This window comes from Patella vulgata, chromosome 4, assembly GCF_932274485.2.
Source record: "Patella vulgata chromosome 4, xgPatVulg1.2, whole genome shotgun sequence".
Classification (NCBI taxonomy): domain Eukaryota; kingdom Metazoa; phylum Mollusca; class Gastropoda; family Patellidae; genus Patella; species Patella vulgata.
Window position 1 is genome coordinate 25,433,581 of NC_065882.2, and position 21,595 is coordinate 25,455,175.

The window sequence follows — 21,595 nt, forward strand, 5'->3', positions numbered from 1 at the left end:
TAAAGGTTTTGTTATGTGCACACCAATGTTTCCACAGGAGTCAGGACCTCAGTTTTCCGTACCATTCAAATGACTATATGCTGTCCTGCATCTGTATTGGTGTTTATTCCAACTGTAAGGGATCTTTTATGCATGGAAAGACATAACAGGCTTTTCTTGTCAGCCTCTGACATGTTTATGAATTTTTAATATAATAAGTGAATAAGCGAATCTTAAACTATAAACTGTATTCTCTTCAGTTTTGATTTTATTAATGAAACATAAACAAATAATGTAAACATGCAACAAAATTTATGGTTAATAGTATATCTTTAAGATAATACTAAAAAAAACAATGTTTTTTTAAGTCATCCAATTTGCGTCCAGTAACATAAAATATCATTTATCTGGTATAATTAACACCATAGACCATAAAATATCATTTATCTGGTATAATTAACACCATAGACCTTATCTCAAAAAACGAAGTTCAGATCAATTATTTTGATGCTATGGTACACCAGCATTCTAAAAATCCAAGAATCTTCTTATAATGTTGTTTGGAATTGGCATTTGTTTCAGCGGCTGGACTTCACACCCTGAAAAACAACAAATATTGAAGTTTGTGTGTTTAATTGTATTAACTTGACATTAACAGGGCTAAATCATATTTGATTTAGATGAAATAAATTACTGAATTGGGTTGATCTAATGTGTTCTTTATTGATTAGTAATGGAGACACATCCTCTATATGAATAAATTTTGAAAAGTGGAAGTCAGTTGGTTCACTAATTTTAGTTTCAGTTTTGGCTTAAACTGTGAACAGTTGAACATCAATATAGTTTGATCTCAATATTGTTTATATCTGTAAACCTTAATTTTAACTGTAGACAAACACCTACTTCATAAAACCAACCCACACATCAAATTAAATTATAACAGCATTTTTAATCTTTCAGTCAAACCAAAGAGTTATTTAAAATATAATATATTTGCTTGCTTTGTGGGGGCGGGGTGAATAGGGAAATGGTTAGCGCATGTGCGTTGTATCATAAGGTCTGTCATTGAGTCAACTGGCCTGGTTTCGATTCCCCGGTTGTACGTGACAAGGAGTAGGGTTGCCTTCCAACCTCGTGGGTTTTCTCACTGCTAAAGACCTCTACAGGCAAGCGAATCATTGAAATAAAGTTTGAATCTCTCTCTCTCTCTCTCTAACAGTAAATTGGTCTTATCAAATTGCCAGTCCCAGTGGTCCATACAGGTTGTCAGATTGTTGGAATTTGATAAACTTCTTCACCTTAATACATAAAAGAAAATCATTTCACGAAGATTAGACCATAACTTTTCTCACTGAGTGTTTAGAAGATTCTACAAAACAATCAAGGGTCATGACCCTAGAAACTACAGTATCTGTTTTATTAAATGGAACAATGCACACCAATTTCAAGCAGATCCAGCAATAATCGATATTGCTATACATTTCATAAGATTCTACAAAGTGAGGAAAGGTAGTTAAGTTAGATGTAATTAAAATGATGGAAGGATTAACCGACAGAGAGAATGAGAGATGGGGTTTAATGTCCACTCGACACAAACTAGGTCATTTCGGGACTAACATATGGTTCAGTTTTATTTCCATAATTCGCTTACGCGTAGGGGTCTTTAGCAGTGGGAGGAAACCAGAGGACCTGGAGAAAACCCACGTGGTTGGACAGGCGACCCTACTCCTTGTCACGTACAACCCGGGAATCGAAACCACACCAGTTGACTCAATGACAGACTTTATGATACAGCGTGCACATGCTAACCATTCAGCCATCCAACCCCCCATTAACGGACAGGGGTAACAGCAATATACAACCACACTACAATGTAGGTATATACAAAAAGATAGGTTGTCAGGCAATAAAACATACGTCCACAGCAGCTAAGTCGTCAGAGCATTCAACAAGAGGTGTCACATATTTTTTCTTCTGTCGGTATTGAAAAAATTTACAACACACTAAAATCTGGTTAAGAGTAACAACCCATTAAGTAATTATCAGAAATCATTAGAATTTGTTTGGCTTCTAGTTCTGGCACATGCTAACGTTTAGTACATAAAACATTGAATATCATGAATTTAGCAGTTTAAGTTATCAGAAATCGTTGAAAATCAACAGATTTTGTCATCTCATGACCTTAAACTCTGTATAGAAATTTAAAGTCAATCAGATGATAAATTTGGTCTTGAAAGCATTTACAACATTTTTCAAAGTGATCAAGGGCAATAACTCTAAAAATAATTATCAAAAATTGTTTAAAAAAATCAAAAAGGTTTGTCGTCTCAGGACCATAAACACTATGTATAAATTTAAAGTCTGTAGAGTGTGAACAAGAATATTCAAAGAAGTTAAGGGTGAAATCTCTGGCACTGTGTATAAATTTAATGTCAATCCGATGATAACTTTAGTCTGTAAAGCTAGAGCATTCACAAGATTTCTCAAAGAAATCAATCAGTAATTATTGGAAATAGCCATCTTCGTCTTAAGACCTTAAACACTGTGTATAAATTTAAAGTCAATCAGATATTAACTTTAGCCTTTACAGCATCCATGCAAGATATTTCAAAGTAATCAAGAGCCATAATTCTGGTAGAAATTATCAGAATTTGTTGAAAATCAATAGACTTCTTCATTCTCATGATTTTAAACACTGTGTATAAATCTAAAGTCAATCGGATATTAACTTCAGCCTCATGAGCAGCCACAAGTTTTTTTCAAAGAAGTCAAGGGCCATAGCTCCTGCAGTAATTTTTGGAAATCGTTGATTTTAAACACTGTGTATAAATCTAAAGTCAATCGGATATTAACTTAAGCCTCATGAGCAGCCACAAGTTTTTTTCAAAGAAGTCAAGGGCCATAGCTCCTGCAGTAATTTTTGGAAATCGTTGAAAATCATTAGGCTTCTTCGTCTCATGACCGTAACCACTGTGTATAAATTTAAAGTCAATAGGATATTAACTTTAGTCTCTATAGCATCCATGCAAGATATTTCAAAGTAATCAAGAGCTATAATTCTGGTAGGAATTATCAGAATTGTTGAAAATCAAGAGGCTTCCTCGTTTCACGACCGTAAACACTCTGTATAAATTTAAAATCAATCGGATATTACCTTTGGCCTCCAGAGCGCCCACAAGCAATTGTGGATCCCGGACTGACACAATATACGAACACATTTCAATGTGGGCGTATAAAAATGAAGCGATTGTATAATAAATTATACAGATTTATATTGCACACTGCCAATACATTTGATAAAGACAGCTCGATATATAATTTTGGAGAATGGTATAGTTACCTTTAATTTGTCTATTTCTGTTTTCAACATGTGTACTTTTGATCGCTCTTTCTCTAACTCTGCTGTTAATTCAGAAACCTAGAAAGAGCATATTAATTTAGATCCTGCACAAACTTGCAGTTATTATTCTACCCTCTTTATTTGAATCATAAATTATGATTTCTAATATGATTATTTTGAGTATAGCTAACATTCTCTCTTTTCCTTTGAATTAAAGGTTTTCGAACAGGATAATTCTCAAGTAATAGAACCCAACCCAAATGTCATAGCAACTTAATTTCAAACAAAATGAGAATCAACAAGCCAACAATGAGGCTGATGTCCCCCGCCGAAATCCCAAAATAAATAGATGACAAGACACATATTAATCAATTGCACGTTCTTCTTTTTCAGAAGTATCAAGCAATCAAACTGGTTATAAACTCTAAACTAAGTTTCATCACTCTCTATCAGATAGAATCAAAGGCAAAGAAATTGCTTGGCTCTGCTTAGCTTTAGCGAAAAATGTTTATCATTGAACTCAGTCAAGTAATTCACCTAATGAACATCAACATCAAGTTTAAACATTTTACCTCAATTAAAAGCAGAGTTGCTATGTTCCAAAGTCTTGACCAATCAAATTGCTTATCGCTCTTTAGCCTAAGCAGAAAATTCTCATCAAACTTAGTCAAGGTAATGTGTTTCAAAATCTCGACCAATCAAATTGCTTATCGCTCTGCTTACCCTGAGCAGAAAATGTTCATTATCGAACTTAGTCATGGTGTTGATGTAATAAAACTATACACCAAGTTTGATCTCTCTCTTAATCAAAACTAAAGTTATTGTGTCACAAAGCATGAACCAATCAAATTGATTATCTCAGCTTACCCTAATAAACACCTACATCAAGTTTGAACATTCTAACTCAATTAGAAGGAGAGTTATTTTGTGCCAAAAAGTGTGACGGACGGACAAACGGACAGACCCATTATAATAGTTCCCTGCTTTCTCCGAAAGGCGGGGGGGCAAAATACTAAAAAATTTCATGATCACCAAATTATTAGCCCTAATATTAGGGCTGATATAATTTTATAACTATTACCTGATCTGTGAGTTCATCTTTTACTTGACTTAATTCTTCTACTTGTAATAATACTTCTGTTTTATCTTTCACTAAAATAAACAAACACACATTTATCACATGAGACATCCTTCAAAATATCAATTTTTCATTCTTAGGAGAAAGTTCTGTGTTTTGAGCTCTTCCTTCTACTCCCAGATGTCCTTGTATGTACCTCTACTCCTAACAAATACTTTGCATTACCTGTCCTAAACATTAATATATTTCTTTTCTGATTAGTCATATTGCAATTTTAGTCAACTTAACTTTAGCGTGGGAGAGGAAGAAATGAGGTTAGGCAGTTGTTCTTACTTTTTACTCTTAGTATGTAAAATCCCAGGATGGAAATCGATAACTTATATAAACAGCATAGAACAGATAACTTGCATAGACACCATAGAACAGATAACAGAAATTAACAGTAAAAACAGAAACAATTAAATGTAAATCAGTTTATATACATTCATATTACATTAATATATGTATTCAGCCCATTTGTGTCCATTTCTAGGTGCCAAAGAATAGCGATTTAGCTCCTTTAACATTATAATTGAAGGAGTGTGATTTCAGAGACTGCACTGAGTGGATGAAAATGTTGACATTTTACGAACACCCTAAACATAGTCTCAAACTTATTAAATAGACTTCGAAGGATTAGCCTGCAATGTCAATTTTTGGTCAAAGCATCGAATGCAGACCTTGTTTCTGAAATAATCACAAATTCTCAAACAGTTGGAAAGGACAGTAATTGTCAATCTAATTATTTCTGCGCTTTTTGGGAATATTCAGTCAACTGATAACTAGCCTAGGAATGAAATAGAGTTTTACTTCCATTCAACTAATCTTGATAACCTCTAGTATATCTCTTTATCTTATTAATATACTTGTTTACAGGGCTCTTTAGCAATAGAAAACCTTAATGTTAAATAGATAACCCTTAAAATATATAATCTACTAGCAATGGTATAATGGTATAAGTAGACAGAAAGAATTAGTAATGGACTAATGGAAGAAAACACTTACTCTCCCCTTCAGCTAGAATAAAACATAACTGTTTATTTCTTTTTTTCACTTTTTTATGTTCCTCCTGCAAAAAAAAAAATAAAAAAATATGTTTTTAAAATTATCACATCAATATGGCTATATTTAAATGAAAGTAAGCCATACCATATAATTAAATTATACCAAAATTTCCACCATATTACGGTTATTTACTCCACTTCATCTTACTGTTTTTGAGAGAATATTTTCAAACATGCTGGGTCATTCCATGCCAACTGGACCAATGGTGGGAACATCACCCCTCCAAATAAAATATATGTGATAATATATGATCTTAAACTTACAAATCGAAATTTTACCTCTCTAGGTCAAAAACTCACTGAGGTCATTTGAAATTAGGGTACTCAAACGGATCATAAATTCTGTATTTTTTTTCAGCTTTTCAGGTGCTTTAAACTCACATTTCTAATAGGAATAGAACTCTCTTTGACTTTGTAATCTAAGACAACTTTTGGTGTAGATTACGAATTTAGCATAATACTCAATGTGCGATTCATCCTTTTCGTTCCACCAAAATGTGGAATAAATGAACTATTAACTTTTTTTTCAGGATTTCCACAGCCTCTGGCAAAGTCACTATTGTATACATAACCTCCAAAATTGGTATAGTTAATCAATTTACAAAAGATTTTAAGTTGATAGGATATATACTTTTCAAAATATTCAGCCTAAAAGTTCATTGCACACTGAAAATGTACAAAATTGACCCATTTTCTCCTTCAATTTTGGCCATGTGGGACAGTAGGTAAAATTTGGGGTCATGTTCCCAACTTTCTGAAATTTGGTCCACTTGACATGGAATGACCCAGCTGCGATAATTCAGTTGTGCAACAATTTATCGCAGAGTTATTGTCCTTGTCACCAAAAACCATGTAAATGTGCCACTGGTGACTGTTTGGTTTGTCCTATGAAGAAACCTTATCGAAATTCAGACTTGCCATTCAATTTTGCCTCTGAACCTTTCAAGCCACACTTTGACTTAAAAATATTTTTAGGCGTCCATTCATTGCCTGGCACAGCCATGTTAATTAGATTGGTAAACATAATATTGATGAAAGTTATATTGTAAAAAACAAAACAAAACAAAAAACATATATTCAAATTGTCAGTATCTCATCAAATCTGAAAAACATCAAATAACCTTCACTACATACTTCCGAACAACCCACTCCAATACTTACATTTCTGAGACAGTGTTTAAAGAAAGAGAAGGAAAGTGAAATAATAGAGCTAATGGCTTTCTGAGATTGATCAAGGTAAATCATAACATATTTATTGACAAATGGAGACTATACTCACAGCTAATGTTTGGTATTGGTTTTGTAATTTTTCAATTTCTTCATCCTTTTTCTCTAACTCTTCCTGATATTTTGATGCCATAACACTCTCTTGGGCATAATGCTGAAATAGTAATTGGATATATATTTCAAACATTAATCAAACCACTAATCATTGGTTCTATTCAAAGAAATCTTAATCAATGTAAATCTAAATTGAATTGAAAATCTTTTTCAGTATGAAAATACAACTCTGAAATTCCTATGCTCTCAAATAGCAATGTCGTTATCAAAATGGAGTTAATCATATCTTTAAGATTAACACAAAAAGGACCCAATTATGCTGTAGGGAATACATCTTAAGGGAAATAAGAACAAACTCAATTTACATTTGACATCACAGAGCTCATTATTAAAGCGGAATGTTTGAGAATATAATCTGACATGTTTTTACTGAAATTTTAAACCTTTTTATAGTCTTCTTGTATTTTCTCTTTGCGTAGTATTTTACTGACATCATCTTCTACCTTGTTGAAATATTTAACATTAGCTTTATTTGGATGGACCTTTGTAGTGGGAATGATGGGTTCAGGACTTTCACCTTTTTCTTCTTCTAAAAATAGAAACAAACTAGATTTGTGAAAAGGAGTACTGACGTGTTTCGGTACGTCACACCTTGTCACGTCAACAATCAAGTTACACCATGCATTAATACCTATTAAAGTGGAAAAAACGGTCATTTTGAACTCTCATTAAAACCAGAAGTTATACTTCAAGATCAAACTTTTTGATATTAGCATCTAGGTATCCAGATAGTAGGTCAAAAGTCAAAACAAATTTCAACGTGAAACTGGAATCAGTCTATATACATTCATAATTCATATTACATTATTATATGAGTTGTGACCCATTTGTGTCCATTTCGAGGTGCCAAAGAATAGTGATTTAGCTAATTTAAGTAATTATCAGACAACATTAGAATTTTTTTCGATTGTTTGTCTCATGACCTTAAACAATTTATATTAACTTTAGACACTAGTGCTTCTACAAGATTTTTCAAAGAGGTCAAGGGCCATAAGTCCGGTTGTAATTATAGGAAATAGTTGGAAATCAATAGACTTCTTCGTCTCATGGCCGTAAACAGCATGTATAAATTTAAGGTCAATTGGATATTAACTTTTTACTCTAGAGCGTCCATAACTCTGGGGCAGTAATTATCGGAAATCATTGAAAATTAATAGGCTTGTTCGTCTCATGACCTTTACAACTGTGTATAAATTTAAAGTCAATCGAATATTAACTTTAGCCTCTTGAGCGTTTACAAGATTTTCCAAAGTGATCAAGGGCCATAACTCTGGCAGTAATTAGAGAAAAACGTTATAAATCAATAGGATTCTTTGTCTCATGACCTTAAACACAATACATGACCACATTTTAATGTTGGCGTATAAAAACTCTTACGAAAACAATGTGTTTTGTACCGAAACACGTAATCATTTCAGTAAAGATAGGTATACCCCCAATGAACAATCACACCAACTTTACAATTAAATACACTTTTTTTTCTGATATTCAAACTCCAAAAAGATTGTATAAATAATCCAAAGAAGTCTGAGAAAGACCATATTTCTGTAAATATAGCACTACTACAGTAGCAAATGAGGAACCTGTACTGAAAGAAGAATAAATGTATGATCCCTTTCAACCGTAACAGGTAAATTTAACAGGTAACCTTTCTTTTCATGATCGGTAGCATTAAACTGTTCTAAACTCATTGCTTTCTTCTTTTTCTTTTTATTTTGAGTAGATTCATCTGTCTTCCCATTTTCAGTCTGTTTTTGTTGTTTCTTTACCTTTAACATAAAGATGACAAATTACAACCTAGATGCATTAAAATCTAAAACCACTGGTTTATTTTTGGATTTGAAATAATTTGAACACCCATTTAGCCTTTATATATAATTGCTTATTGGGGTGTTCAAATTAGATTTTTAACAATAATACCAATGTGCAAATTTATAATATGCTTTATCCACATGGGTTGTGCTCAAAGCATGACTATCTCGGCCTCTGGGTAAAGCCCTATTACCTCCCTTTACTTCTGGGTGATCTACATCTTAGAAAAAGCCCAAACCTATGCTGCCCAAATAGTGGAATAGTTTTGTGAAATATGAAAAAGATGTAACAATCCAACTTTGAGATACAGATGTTTCCACTTTTAATTGTACACATTTTGCAGTAGTTTTCAAGGTGTTAAATGAGCACTTTGACAAAATATCTCAGTTTGAGTACAGCACTAGAATTTTCAATAATCAGGGGAGTGAAAGGTTATATTTAATAAAATACTATACTGTTCAAAAATAATTATCATGCGTTTATTTTCTTGGTGGAAGTGATAATGGGTCTTTAAGTCCTGCTAAATGAATATTACTTATGTAAAAATGTTATCTCAAAATTTGAACAGTTTCTACGAAAAAATTATGCTTTCAATGATTATGAAACAATGGTTCACATGAGATTTTATGAGAAAATTACAAACCTGCTTCTGTTCCTCTATTTGAAGTTTACTAAGTAATAAAGCTTCCTGAAGATCTTTCTCATAAGTTTCATCTGTGAACTAAAATGTGAGAATTATTAGTACTCCTAAATTCTAATTTCCCTTTTACAAAATTTCAAATAACATCCCCATGGTTAATTGATGGATTGCGCAGCCCATCGAAAATAATAAATTTCCATAGGGGTCTTCCTCATGACTCAATATACAATCCCTGTGAAGAGCAGAGTAGTCACAAGAAATTGTGCATTTAGAATGAGAGACCAATGGTATCTCATGTAGAGAAGTAAAGGCAGTAACTTTGGACCATAATTGACTGCGAAGGCAGTATTATGTTACACTTGAAACAGAAAGAACTAAAGAAGAAGAGAAGAATGCCATTGAACTTCACATTATATTGCATTAACAAATACATTATTACATTTGAAGCAGTAAGCCTATATGTACAAGTATTTTATAAAAAGAAAACTCACTTCTGAATCTCTTTCCCTCCACTGACTCCAGTCATCAGTATTGTTTCTATTTTCATCTGTTTCACTATTTTGTCGTTGAGTTGCAGAAGGTGGTTTATTTTCATTCTATGACATGAAAGAAAACCAATGAATAAACAAGAGCTTGCCATGCAAGATACGCCCACATTTTGCAAGAGATGGACAGTTATATGCACCAATATCGAAAGGAACCAAGACCTTTGGGATATAAATACATACATTTTAAGTTTCATCAAAATCGGATAAAAATTGTGATCTCTAGAATGTCCACAACCTAAAAACATGATTTTTTATACAATCTGGGATGTACAGACAATATACGACCACATGAAAATGTGGGTGTATAAAAAGGTGACAAATAATATACCTTCCTTATTTAATAAAGAATAGTAAAGTTCAATTAAAGAAAATTAGCTGTATTCAAGGCACAGCAATTCATTCACATGTATTCCAAAAGTCACAGATACATGTATGTACTATTTTATTGTAAATACAGTTTTTATTATGTAATTAAGTACATATGAGTATAAAAATACCTTTGTGTATAACTTAGAAGAGGTTACCTTGTACTAAAAGAAATAGCACAATAAGCTGCAGTTTCAATCGCTTGCGGCAAAACCCTACACCTTACTATATTCCTGTTAATCTTGGTTGGAATCCTTTGAATATTATCACTAAAACTACTGAAATATATTTTCAAGTTGGGAGGGCACCATTTTATTATTAATCTTGCCTTGAGGATAGGTCACTAAAAATTATAATATGAAATACTCTGAGCTAATTATATGAATTACTCAAATTTTCTTATAAATAAAAACAACTTTATTTTTGGACATGGTTTTGGTGTTTAAAATGGTTATATAAACCGAGCAATGAGCTGCACTAATTACTGTAGTACCATTAGTAAAACTACATGTTGATCGCCTAAGTATGAATTTATTTAGATATATATGTAGATATTTGATAATGCTATAAACTAGTGTCAAACAGATAAAAACAAGTGTACATGTAGATGTGTGAAAATAGTTGTTTGTAAAAATCAGCTGTGAATTGTCTTATAACTTTGTATTGTGATTGAATGTAAACACTGCAAATGGTGTTCGATCCCCACCATTCACAGTTTTCATTCGTAGTCAATTCTTACATCACAACCAATTTAGAATGGAATAATTAAATACATGGAAGTATATTGGTCTGAAGTCGATTCGTTGCCAGGCGTAAAGATCACCAAGCTGTTGGCGATTGTAGACATGCTCACATTTTGGGCCATCATGTGGATGATGAAATTATAGAGATGCACATCATTGTTTACACGTCTCAATCAATTTCAGGTGCACTATGGTGCACGTTGTTCGCAATTGCGTACCTTAAAAGAGAGATTGTTTTAGTCAACTTTTCTTATACAATTATATTTTTCATGTTTTTAGAGCTTTATATCTTTGTATCAAGTTCAATAGATATTTATATACATGTATATTTGATCATATTGATGTAATATCCTATTTATTGTAACTTGAACAGCACCTCTAAAAACTTCGGTGAAGGATACATACGTATGCCTTAAAATAAATGGGACTCTAAATGTACTGCAAATGTGATGGTCAATGGCTCGCCATTCCGGTTATCTCCCTTGATCAACCAGGATATATAGACAACCAAAAATCAATCCATTTCTATAAAACAATGGGCCAATACTACCAAAAAAGGATAGAAAACTATAATCAATTGAATAACAATATGTTTGTTTGCAAAAATTAAATTATTTATTCAATGTTTTGCCTTTCCATGTACCCTATCACTGATATCGGTTTGTCCTATTATTGGTAAAGGTAGTTCAGATTACCAACACCATACAATTTTTGCACTTTCTCAGGGTAATAACTCATTGATATTTAACTAACTGAAGATTTCTGTCAGTTTGGGATAATAAGGTTGCATTTTGTAGAATTTGGTTATATTGGATACTGTATTGATCAGGTGCTTGATCTACTGGTACGGACCTATACTTTTATTAATACATAGACATTCCAATTTACCGTACAATTTTTGCTAATTCCACAAATTAACTCAATTTAATTTCACACAATATTTAAGTATTCTGTCAGCTTTACATATCAATAAGGTAGTATTTGTTAGTATTGAATCCGTAAGGGGAGGTATGGGTAGTGTCGGATAAATCGTCCTGTCGCTCTTAAAATTTATTCAATTTAATGGTGGCAGGCATTTCTTAAGTGTAAGAAAGGTCTATATCCCAGAGGGCTTAAGATAGTTCACAGGATTAAATCACGACAACAACAGCGACAACCTGTGCTTTCAATTCAAATCACTACATTCAGTATTACCTCACTCGATTTCTTTTTATTTTTCTTTCCTTGGCCTTGCCCCTGCTTCTGATTTGGATTCTGTTGTTTACTTGATTCATTCTGTGCAGGTTTCTTGTTCTTCTTTTTACTGTCAGACTTCTTGTCATCGCCCATTAATGCAGCAAATCTTGACTCCGATATCTTTATTCTCGCCATTTTTGTTTATGAATGTTTTAGCAAGCTATTCAGAAAAATATGCTTCGATTTATTAGTTCCAAACTATTCGCAACTTTCTTTTTCTTAGAATGCAAGGGAGACAACTTTAGTGCGGGACCAAAATTTGTTACTAATCAATGAAACGAAACGAAACATACGGATATCCCACGCAGTTCCACTTAAAGGAGCTAAGTCGCTAATATTTGGGACCTAGAAATTGACACAAATGGGTCGCAACGCATACAATAATGTAATATGAATGTATATAAATTGATTTACATTCAAACGTTTCTGTTTTTACTGTAATTTTTAATAAGTTTGGTTCGCCAGCTGCAGTGTTCTCAATCGAATTTCAATCTCTAGCGTCTGGTTATTCCAGTCTACGCCGATATTATTTATTGGGCTTGCTCTCCAGATAAGAATATAGCGTCACCGTTTGACATGACTTGTGGAATATGCCTAGCCTCGTTTTTCGAGTCCCTTATTACAAATAGCGCTGAAACGCATTATGGTACACGATTGGATATTGGATATCAGAAGGCCATCTTTTCCCGGTAAGATCCAAATATCAATGTTGATTTAAACCGACAAATAAATCGTGTTTTCAATGTCGAAGATTTTGGATGATATTGAGTTAGAGACTTAAGACTTAGCTACTTTAATAAAGGCAAGCCCCAGTGTGACAAAATAAAGGTTAAAGTAGCTAAGTCCGTAACTCAATATCATCCAAAATCTTCGACATTGAAAACACGATTTTTTTTGCAATTTAAATCAGCATTGGTATTGTGATCTTACCTGGAAAAGATGGGCTTCTGATATCCAATATTTCTCGAGATAAGAGGTGGTACTGTATCGGGCAAAAACAAACAAAACTGTCAAATCTTTCTTCAAAACAACAATTGATTATGGTTGTTATTTATTACATTTCTGCCACCTCCAATTACAATTAAACATACAATTCTACACGGGTACAAATCATCTTTTTTTTATATCGAAGCTTTAAAAGTAGGGGCTAAATATGTCGCGTACAACAACCAATCAAAATAATTATGCGACTTTGACAATTTAAAAACGCAAGTAGAGAACCTTCATGGGTCACGCATGACTAATGTACCTTAATTTATCATAGAAACTTTCTGATTCTATTAAAAACACCTACATGCTTTAAACAAGCATTATACAAGAGCGAGCCAAATTTGACTATCGAATATTTATGCCTTAAATGTTATATGAATTATTAATTAGACATTAATTAACTTACCAAGACCATAACCAACTCTCGATGCCATCGGATAGTCTAGATTTTCAATAGATTTAAATACGATTTGCAGTTGATGATTCACCGGAAAAATGGATAATCGAGACTTTGTTTACTGCCGTAACATCGGTAGCAATTATAATCGAGGCTACACTGTGATTGTATTTGCGGTAACTCGGCTCAGTGTGAAGTAATTCGCCTAGATATTCCCTTTTCTTTATCTATTTTTGTACGTCCACGTCTGTGTGTATGTGTGTGTGGGTGCGTGTGCGCGCGCGTGCGTGTGTGTGTGTCTATGGGTGGCCTACAGGGCACAATTCTTTATGAATAGTCTTGAAATAATAAGGATGATCCCTATTGTTTTTGGTTGTTTGTCATACAGGACGCATTTCTTAACAGATCATCTTGAAACTTTGGATACTTATACCCTAAGGATCACCCCTATTATTTTTGGTGCATGCCCAACACCCAGGGGCAGAGCCACGCCCATTTTCTCTGTGTGTGTCCGTGTGTCGTCTATACAGGCCGCAATTCTTAATGGATCGTCTTGGAAACTTTTCATACTTATTCCTTATACACTAAGGATGACCTCTATTATTTTTGGTGCATGCCCGACCCCCTGGGACAGAGCAACCTCAATTTCTGTGTGGGTCGCCTACAGGCCGCAATTCTTTACAGATCCTTTTGAAACTTTGCATACCTATTCCTTATACCCTAAGGATGATCCTATTTATTTGGTGAATGCCCGACCCCCAGGGGCTGAGTCACACCCATTTTTAATGGATCATCTTGTATTCCTTATAGCCTAAGGACGGCAACTATTGATTTTGGTGCATGTCCCGACTCCTAGGGGCAGAGCCACGAACAATCTTGGAACTTAGTATAGTTATTCATTATACCCCAAGGACGACAGCTATTGATTTTGGTACATGGTCCGTCCCCCTTTGGATGGTGGCACACCCACTTTTTGTTAATATTTTGTCTGCAAATAATCTACAGGTTGCAATTATTAACATATTTGGATCCAATTCAGTATGATCCATCATAGGGTTGTACCTATCTATATTGGTCCATGTCCAACCCCAAGGGGCAGAACCACGCCTAATTCCTGCGGTTGTCTACAGATTGGAATTCTGAATCTGGATGAATCATCTTGGAACTTGGCATATTTATTCCTTGTAACGTAAGAATAGCAACTATTTATTTTGGTGGATGTCACACCCACTTTATTTTTAAAAGTACCATATGAATCAAAGCAGGAATGTGGACGTATATTGCAGCGATAGCCATAGGCGTACGGGGAAATTTTTGACTGGGGGGGGGGGGGCGGTGGTGGTTGGTGCCCAAAAAATGTAGCTAGGTTCTTAGTATGTTACATAATAATAATAAATTAGCTGTTAAATTGGACACATTCAAGAACGCAATACTATTTTATACAACTTTTACAAAGTACAATTGTGTGCCCAAATTTTCCCAGCATTTGGTGCCCAAAATATGGGGGGGGGGGGGGGCGGCCGCCCCCAGCCCCCCCCCCCCCCAGCTCGTACGCCTATGGCGATAGCGATGCTCTACTTAGCTATTATAGCGAGATCTGTTCAGTTCTATATCTAAATCTAATCTTACATAATGCCCCTTTAATAAAGAAATTAAGTTTGCCAGTTGAAACTAAAGGCATCCAGTGGTAGCTAAAAACCAATACATCAGTATATCTCAATGTTTTTAGCTGCGTTCAAAGCAGCAACTTTGAAAAATTTAAATCTAAAACAATTCGACCTGCAGGACGTTTACAATGATTCGAGGATAAGGGCGCTTATTTATAAATATTACAAGTGTGACGTCTACCTAAGTATACTACTTTTCCTCCCTCAAACAGTACCGAAAGAGTGCGGGTCAATCTTCTTTTCTGGTCAATAAACAAGTTAAAACAAATATATAAGAATGGACATGTTCGATATTTCAATTTATCCTTGTGTTTGGAAGACTGTAGTGGTCACATATAAACCTGTCGGAAGGGTTGCACTACGTAGATTTCTCCTGTAAGTAGGAGAGAATCCTTTCAGTGCAAATAAAACCGATTGATCACATCTATTACAACGCATTATTTAAATAACTAATGGCTATTGACACTTTTTTTTATTAACCATTAAATAGGGTAAACAAGCGATTTATTGTCTTTTCATTTCAATGTTAATTACACAACCTTCCTTCGTAAATTGATCTTGATCTTGCAAAAATGTTAATGTCAGTCAAAAGCATGGCACAGCTTTTAATGTATGAAGTAATCGAGTTGAAAAGCCCTCACTGAACCCTGCTTTTCTTTCTTGTTCATGTAGGGTAGAAAACAATCGAAATTATCGGTCATCGAGTTATTGCCCCTGTCGAATTGTTTTATTTATTTTATTTTTTTATTTTTTTTTTTAAAAACCCAACAAAAATGAGAACGTTAATTATTGATTGTGCATCCACGTGTACGGAAGATCACTTGGAAGTTGAAATCGTCGAATAATTATTGTGAAGCGAGTTACTTTACGGCTTTTCCAAATCTGTTAGAATTGTAGGCTTCAGGAAGATGTCTTTAAATTTATAATAGAATGCCATAAATTATTTATACACAATGGTTTGATTAATGAACAATCAATAATTAGACTATAAAACAAGCCAACATCGAAGCTGATTTTCCCCCGCAGCAATCCCAAAATAAACAGATGACACATATTAATTAATTGCACATTTATCTTTTGGAGATAATTCGAGCAATCAAACTGATCTCTGTACTCAATCTAAGCAGAAAATGTTCACGATTGAATCAGTCAAGATTTTGAAGTAACTGGTAATGGAACTCTTTACTAAGTTTCATCCCTTTCCATAAGTTGGAATCAAAGAAAGTTATCTTGTCCCAAAGCACCGACCATTGAAATTACTGAGCTCTGCTTAGCTTTAGCGGAAAATGTTAATCATTAAACTCAGTCAAGAAATTAAACATTCTACCTCAATTAAGAGCAGAGTTGTTATGTTCCAAAGTCTTGCCCAATCAAATTGCTTATCGCTACTTTGCCCAAGCAGAAAATTCTTATCATCGAAGTTAGCCAAAGTATAGCCTATAGTATTATAAACCTACACCAATCAGTTTGAAGTCTCTACTTCGACTAAACAGAACATGCTTATTGCCGAATTTAATCAAGGTATTAAAGTTACAAATTCATATTTTCTAAGAAAGTCAAAACATAATTATTTCTATGTCTTTTGCTCAATAGGTTGTCAACTCACTATTATACGATCATATGTGCCATTCTCACACTTAAAACTCATTTACACCGGAAATAATAACACAATTACCTCCCTTGTTTTCTATTCTCCACCATGGAGTAGCTATCTTCAAACGTTGTAATTTGAAGATAAAAATGATATTTTTGCCAATTTCTCAACTGGCAATAGTGAATTATAGGATTAATAGGATTATTCTTTAACAAGGTAGGACTGTTTATAGATACCATCTATTTTAAGGCTTTATTTTAATAAATTTTAAAAATATAACTTAAAAATATGAAATTGCAACTTTAATGTAATGAAATTATACACGAAATCTCCCCATCCTCATTTAATTAGAACCAAAGTTACCGAGCTCTAAAGTGTCGACCAATCAAATTGCTTATCGCTCTGTTACCCCGGACAGAAAATGCTCATTATCGAAATTAGTCATGGTATGCACATAATAAACACCTACACCAAGTTTGAACATTCTATATAATAATAATAATAATTTATTAATATGTTTATTTCAATAATAAGGTCATATACCTAAAGTAAAATTTAACAAATTTATCTACAAGTGTAGATAAATTTGACAATTAATGATAACAATATGATAATTCATTTTATTAAACTAATTGTTAATGCAACATTGACGTGCAGATTTATATTAGTGCAACAGAACAGGGAGAGTGTTTATATAAACAAATTCTGGGATGTACAGATATCGTATATTGCTCAAGTTCAGACACCTGAACAGAAAATGGTAAGGGGGTTTCATTCAATTTCTGATTTACACAGAGGACAAGAGGGGTCAATATTAGATCCCCTTCTACATAGAATAGAGGCCAATTTTAACAAATTCAACCGGAGTAGAGTGATATTTCGTTTAAAATGTATATCAAAACTATAATCCAGAGTTTGTTCTTGGCAAATATTCATCTTAAACAACTTATATTCATTTAATGATTCACCAGAATCTCGCCTAGAAGACCATTCCTGGGTATTAATATCGGACAGTCCCTGTTTAATATCACAAATAAATAAATTATTATCACCTATAATTTTTGATTCCCATGCAAAGGCAAATCCTGTTGAGGATAATGGTATTCTTACTTTTGATACCCATTATATCCTACCAACACTGTCTATGCTTCTCAGCATCAAATACACTCGCTTTGAATACCCGGTTGTTGGCATTCTGATGACCTTACACCAATATTTTATACGGTTTGTCATGTATATGACAGATAGATTTTGATGTCCACATTCCCCAATGACTCAAGCATTTGAAGTACTTTTGTATACACCCAGAAGGAGTTTACTGAAATTTGTTCGAACACGTTCAATATCGGATCTATATTCGATCCGTATGATAATATCGGTCTTATTAAAGATACATTATGGGAGATTCGATAACGAGTTGGCAGACCTCACTATAATAGTTAAAAACTAGATAATGTAAAGGCAATTTGCTGAAAATTCCATTCAAATTGATTCACTATGAACCGAGAACTAAGCGATTGAAATTTCTGCCTAGCCTCGATCATCATTACTAAAGTCAGTACGATAAACAGCATAGTCTCGATTATGCATTTAATCGTTAAATCGTGAAGGAAAGTTATGCAGTAAATCGGCTCATAATCCACTAAAGATCGCAGGCTAGCGGTCTGGATAAGTTAATTAATGTCTAATTAATAATTTAGATAACATTTCCGGCCTAAAGAAAGACCTGCAATAGACAGATTTAGCTCTTGTATAATGTATGATTAAGGAATCAAATATCTAAAAGGATTAACAGAAAACAATTTTTTATGAGAAACAACCACAGGTTTATTCTAAAAGTTAAAAGCACGACGTTTTGACAAGTATTATCTTATCGTTATCAAGCACAATATCTAAAAGGATGTTTTCAAATATGGACGGCGAGCTTTTCTGATCAGACCATTAATTGAAAGCTACACTTTTTGAGCTTTAGCGCAAGATTAGAAACGCATTTGCTCCACTGTAGTCGAGATGAAAAAACGAGGCCCAGATAACAATAATAAGGTACACATTCTGATTTTTCCGATTTTAAAATCATTCCTCCGTTTCTGAATACAACCATTTTGGCATTTTTGTCTTCGACAGATTTACTTTAAGATTGAAATTATCTCATAATGTTTCAAGCGTATTTATTTTAGATTGCAAAGTTCCGACAGTATCAGCTGGAATCGCAAGACCAGCAGCATAAAGCAATAACAAGATGTCGTCTGTCTCTTAAATGGTTAAAATATCAATAATATGCTCAGAACTAAAACAATCGAACAGTTGATTCAGGTATAAGCAGAACAATATTTGACTAAGTATACGGCCTTGGCGTACGCCCGATAGACATAAGAAATATGAAGTTATCTCTGAAACCAGTTTTACACAAGACGAGACAGATTTGTACATATTTGTCAATACATCGCAGCTACCATTAGCACATATCTATACCACTTACCCATACAATCTAAGAAGGATATACCCCTATAACTGCTTGCGTCCGTTTTGGCCCTCCTTTTCACGAAGTGGGGCGATGATTGCTTTTGACCATGGTTCTGGAAAATTACCAGAACTAAAACTGGGTACAAATTTTTCTGGCCAAAATTTGAAAAAAAATCGATGCGTTAATTAATGGATAATCAATACTATCGCTAACGTCATTTGAACTTGAAGGGTAAACACCAGTCTGGTACTATGAGATGTATGCATCATTATTCAAAAGAGTGTTAAAGTGGCTCACTCATAAAAGCGGAATAATAGACTGGTTTGCTTTATGTACACCTTGAGTGTTTGATAAAATCCCAGAATAGGGATGGATCATTTAGAGATTTCAAGAAATTAAAACCTCATTTAGAACCAAAGTTATCGTACCCCAAAGCATTAATCAGTCAAATTGCTTATTTCTGCTAAGCCTGAGCAGAAAATGTTTATCTTCGAACTCCACCAAGGCAAGGAATTTAACTCATTAACACCTACAGAAAGTTTGAACATTCTAGCTCAATTAGAAGAGTTATTGTGTCCCAAAAGTGTGACAGATAGACATATAGACAGCCAGACCGAACACAAAGGGGGGGGGGGGGGTGGCCTAGTGGTCTAGAGCGAAACGCTTCGTCCTCTGGCTCGCGGTTGTGGATTCGATCCCTGGTGTGAGTGTATGTGCCTTGGAGATAGGGGCGCCTTCTCAATCTCGTGGGTTTACTCCGGGTACTCCGGTTTCCCCCCACAGCAAAGACCCCTACGCATGCGCTAAGATCATTAAAACAAAAATAAGACAACGTGTCTGCGATATCACCTTCGGTGGAAGCGGACGTTAAACACTAAGTACAGCAACACCGAACACAACGTTGCATGTGGGCAATATGGGCAATAACCCGATATCACCAACCGTCATCTTTTAGCCTTTGTAGGGTGATTGGAATGCGAATTTTTAAACTCGTTTAAAATGAATTTTAATTCAACATAATATATCTTACATACAAATTACATTGTAAAACTTATTGTATATTGAACATGTGGTTTATAACTTATAAATTGTATGTGTCAATCGGTTCTCTTTTTCCATCTTTGTGTTTTTCTATATGGACGAGGGCAGGGCGCACAACAGGGCCCTCCGAGCTCTGGGTCAAGCAACCCGCGCTCGAAAATGTTTGAAAGACACATGGTCTCTAGCGTCATTTTGGCGTGCATCTGGAGGCTAAAACACAGAAACTGTTATTATGACATACCAAATACATGGACTACATTTTAGTTTTTATGATGTTATAATAATCAGATGTACACGATTTTGACAGGAAATTTCAAGCAAGCAAACAAATGGAAAAACAAAAACCGTGACCATCAGATGCCAAAGTATCATGTTGAACTAGATTCACACCAGTTTATAAAACCGACCATCCTTGGTGGTAGTTTGTTTGATTTTTCTTTTTTACTACGTCATGTTTTCTTCCTTTTATTTCGTTGTATTTGGTTACGCTATATTTAATCATTTTTGACTATTTCATCTTAATTCGCCTAAAGTTACGTTTAACTTTATTTTACCATATTTCATCAGGTCGTGGTTGGGAGCCATGGTGGCTCAGTCCCATGTTCGAGAAAGTTCATCTGAATTTTCCTGCGTGGTTCCCCTTGTCAGTGGTGCAGGGCGGAGGATCTGGCAAGGGGCAACGTATAGTCGTCGGATGGACGTGAAACCCGAGGTCTAGTGTGCACGCCGGCGAACCTTTGGCAGTTGGAATCAGTAGTGGATCTAGGGAGGGGGTCCAAATCTAGGGCGCCATCCACACCCCCCCCCCCCTCAATGCATGCCAACAAAATACTGGCCATAACACTGAGCGTCCCGGTAAAACATAGATCATATTGCCTATATAGTTGTTCGCCGAACGTTATCCCGCCGGAAAGCATGCAGTTTTATTCAAGTTGACATAAAGTTCATATCATATATGATGATTGTTATTGATTTTGTTACTACATTTATGTGAACCTTAGGGGCTGGGCTATAACACTGAACAACCTGAAGGGGGATAGAGGGGTCTCCCGCTGAGAAAATTTAGAAAAATTGAGTCAATATCCTGGCATTTGAGGTCATTGCTGTGAGTGAATTCTTGTGAACGGGAGGACCAGAAATGGGAGTCAATAGACAGAATCTCGAGATCTGTACAGTCTGTCGCCCCTCGAAACACGCACCAGTTGTACTACTAACTGGGCAGTTCACTATAACCGTGAATATGACCGTGCTGAGAC

General features: G+C 34.5%; 1 protein-coding gene across 1 annotated transcript; it reads right to left on the reverse strand.

Annotated features, from left to right (window-relative positions):
* Positions 1-212: 212 nt before the first annotated feature.
* Positions 213-12,426, reverse strand: LOC126818258 (G kinase-anchoring protein 1). Its single transcript, XM_050545567.1, has 10 exons — positions 12,145-12,426; positions 9,785-9,889; positions 9,297-9,374; positions 8,490-8,610; positions 7,225-7,370; positions 6,780-6,881; positions 5,442-5,505; positions 4,401-4,471; positions 3,320-3,397; positions 213-578 (listed from the first exon to the last, which is right to left on the reverse strand). The coding sequence occupies exons 1-10, from the start codon at positions 12,319-12,321 to the stop codon at positions 558-560; spliced, it is 963 nt and encodes a 320-aa protein (XP_050401524.1). The 5' UTR covers positions 12,322-12,426; the 3' UTR covers positions 213-557.
* Between the last annotated feature and the right edge of the window lie 9,169 nt (positions 12,427-21,595).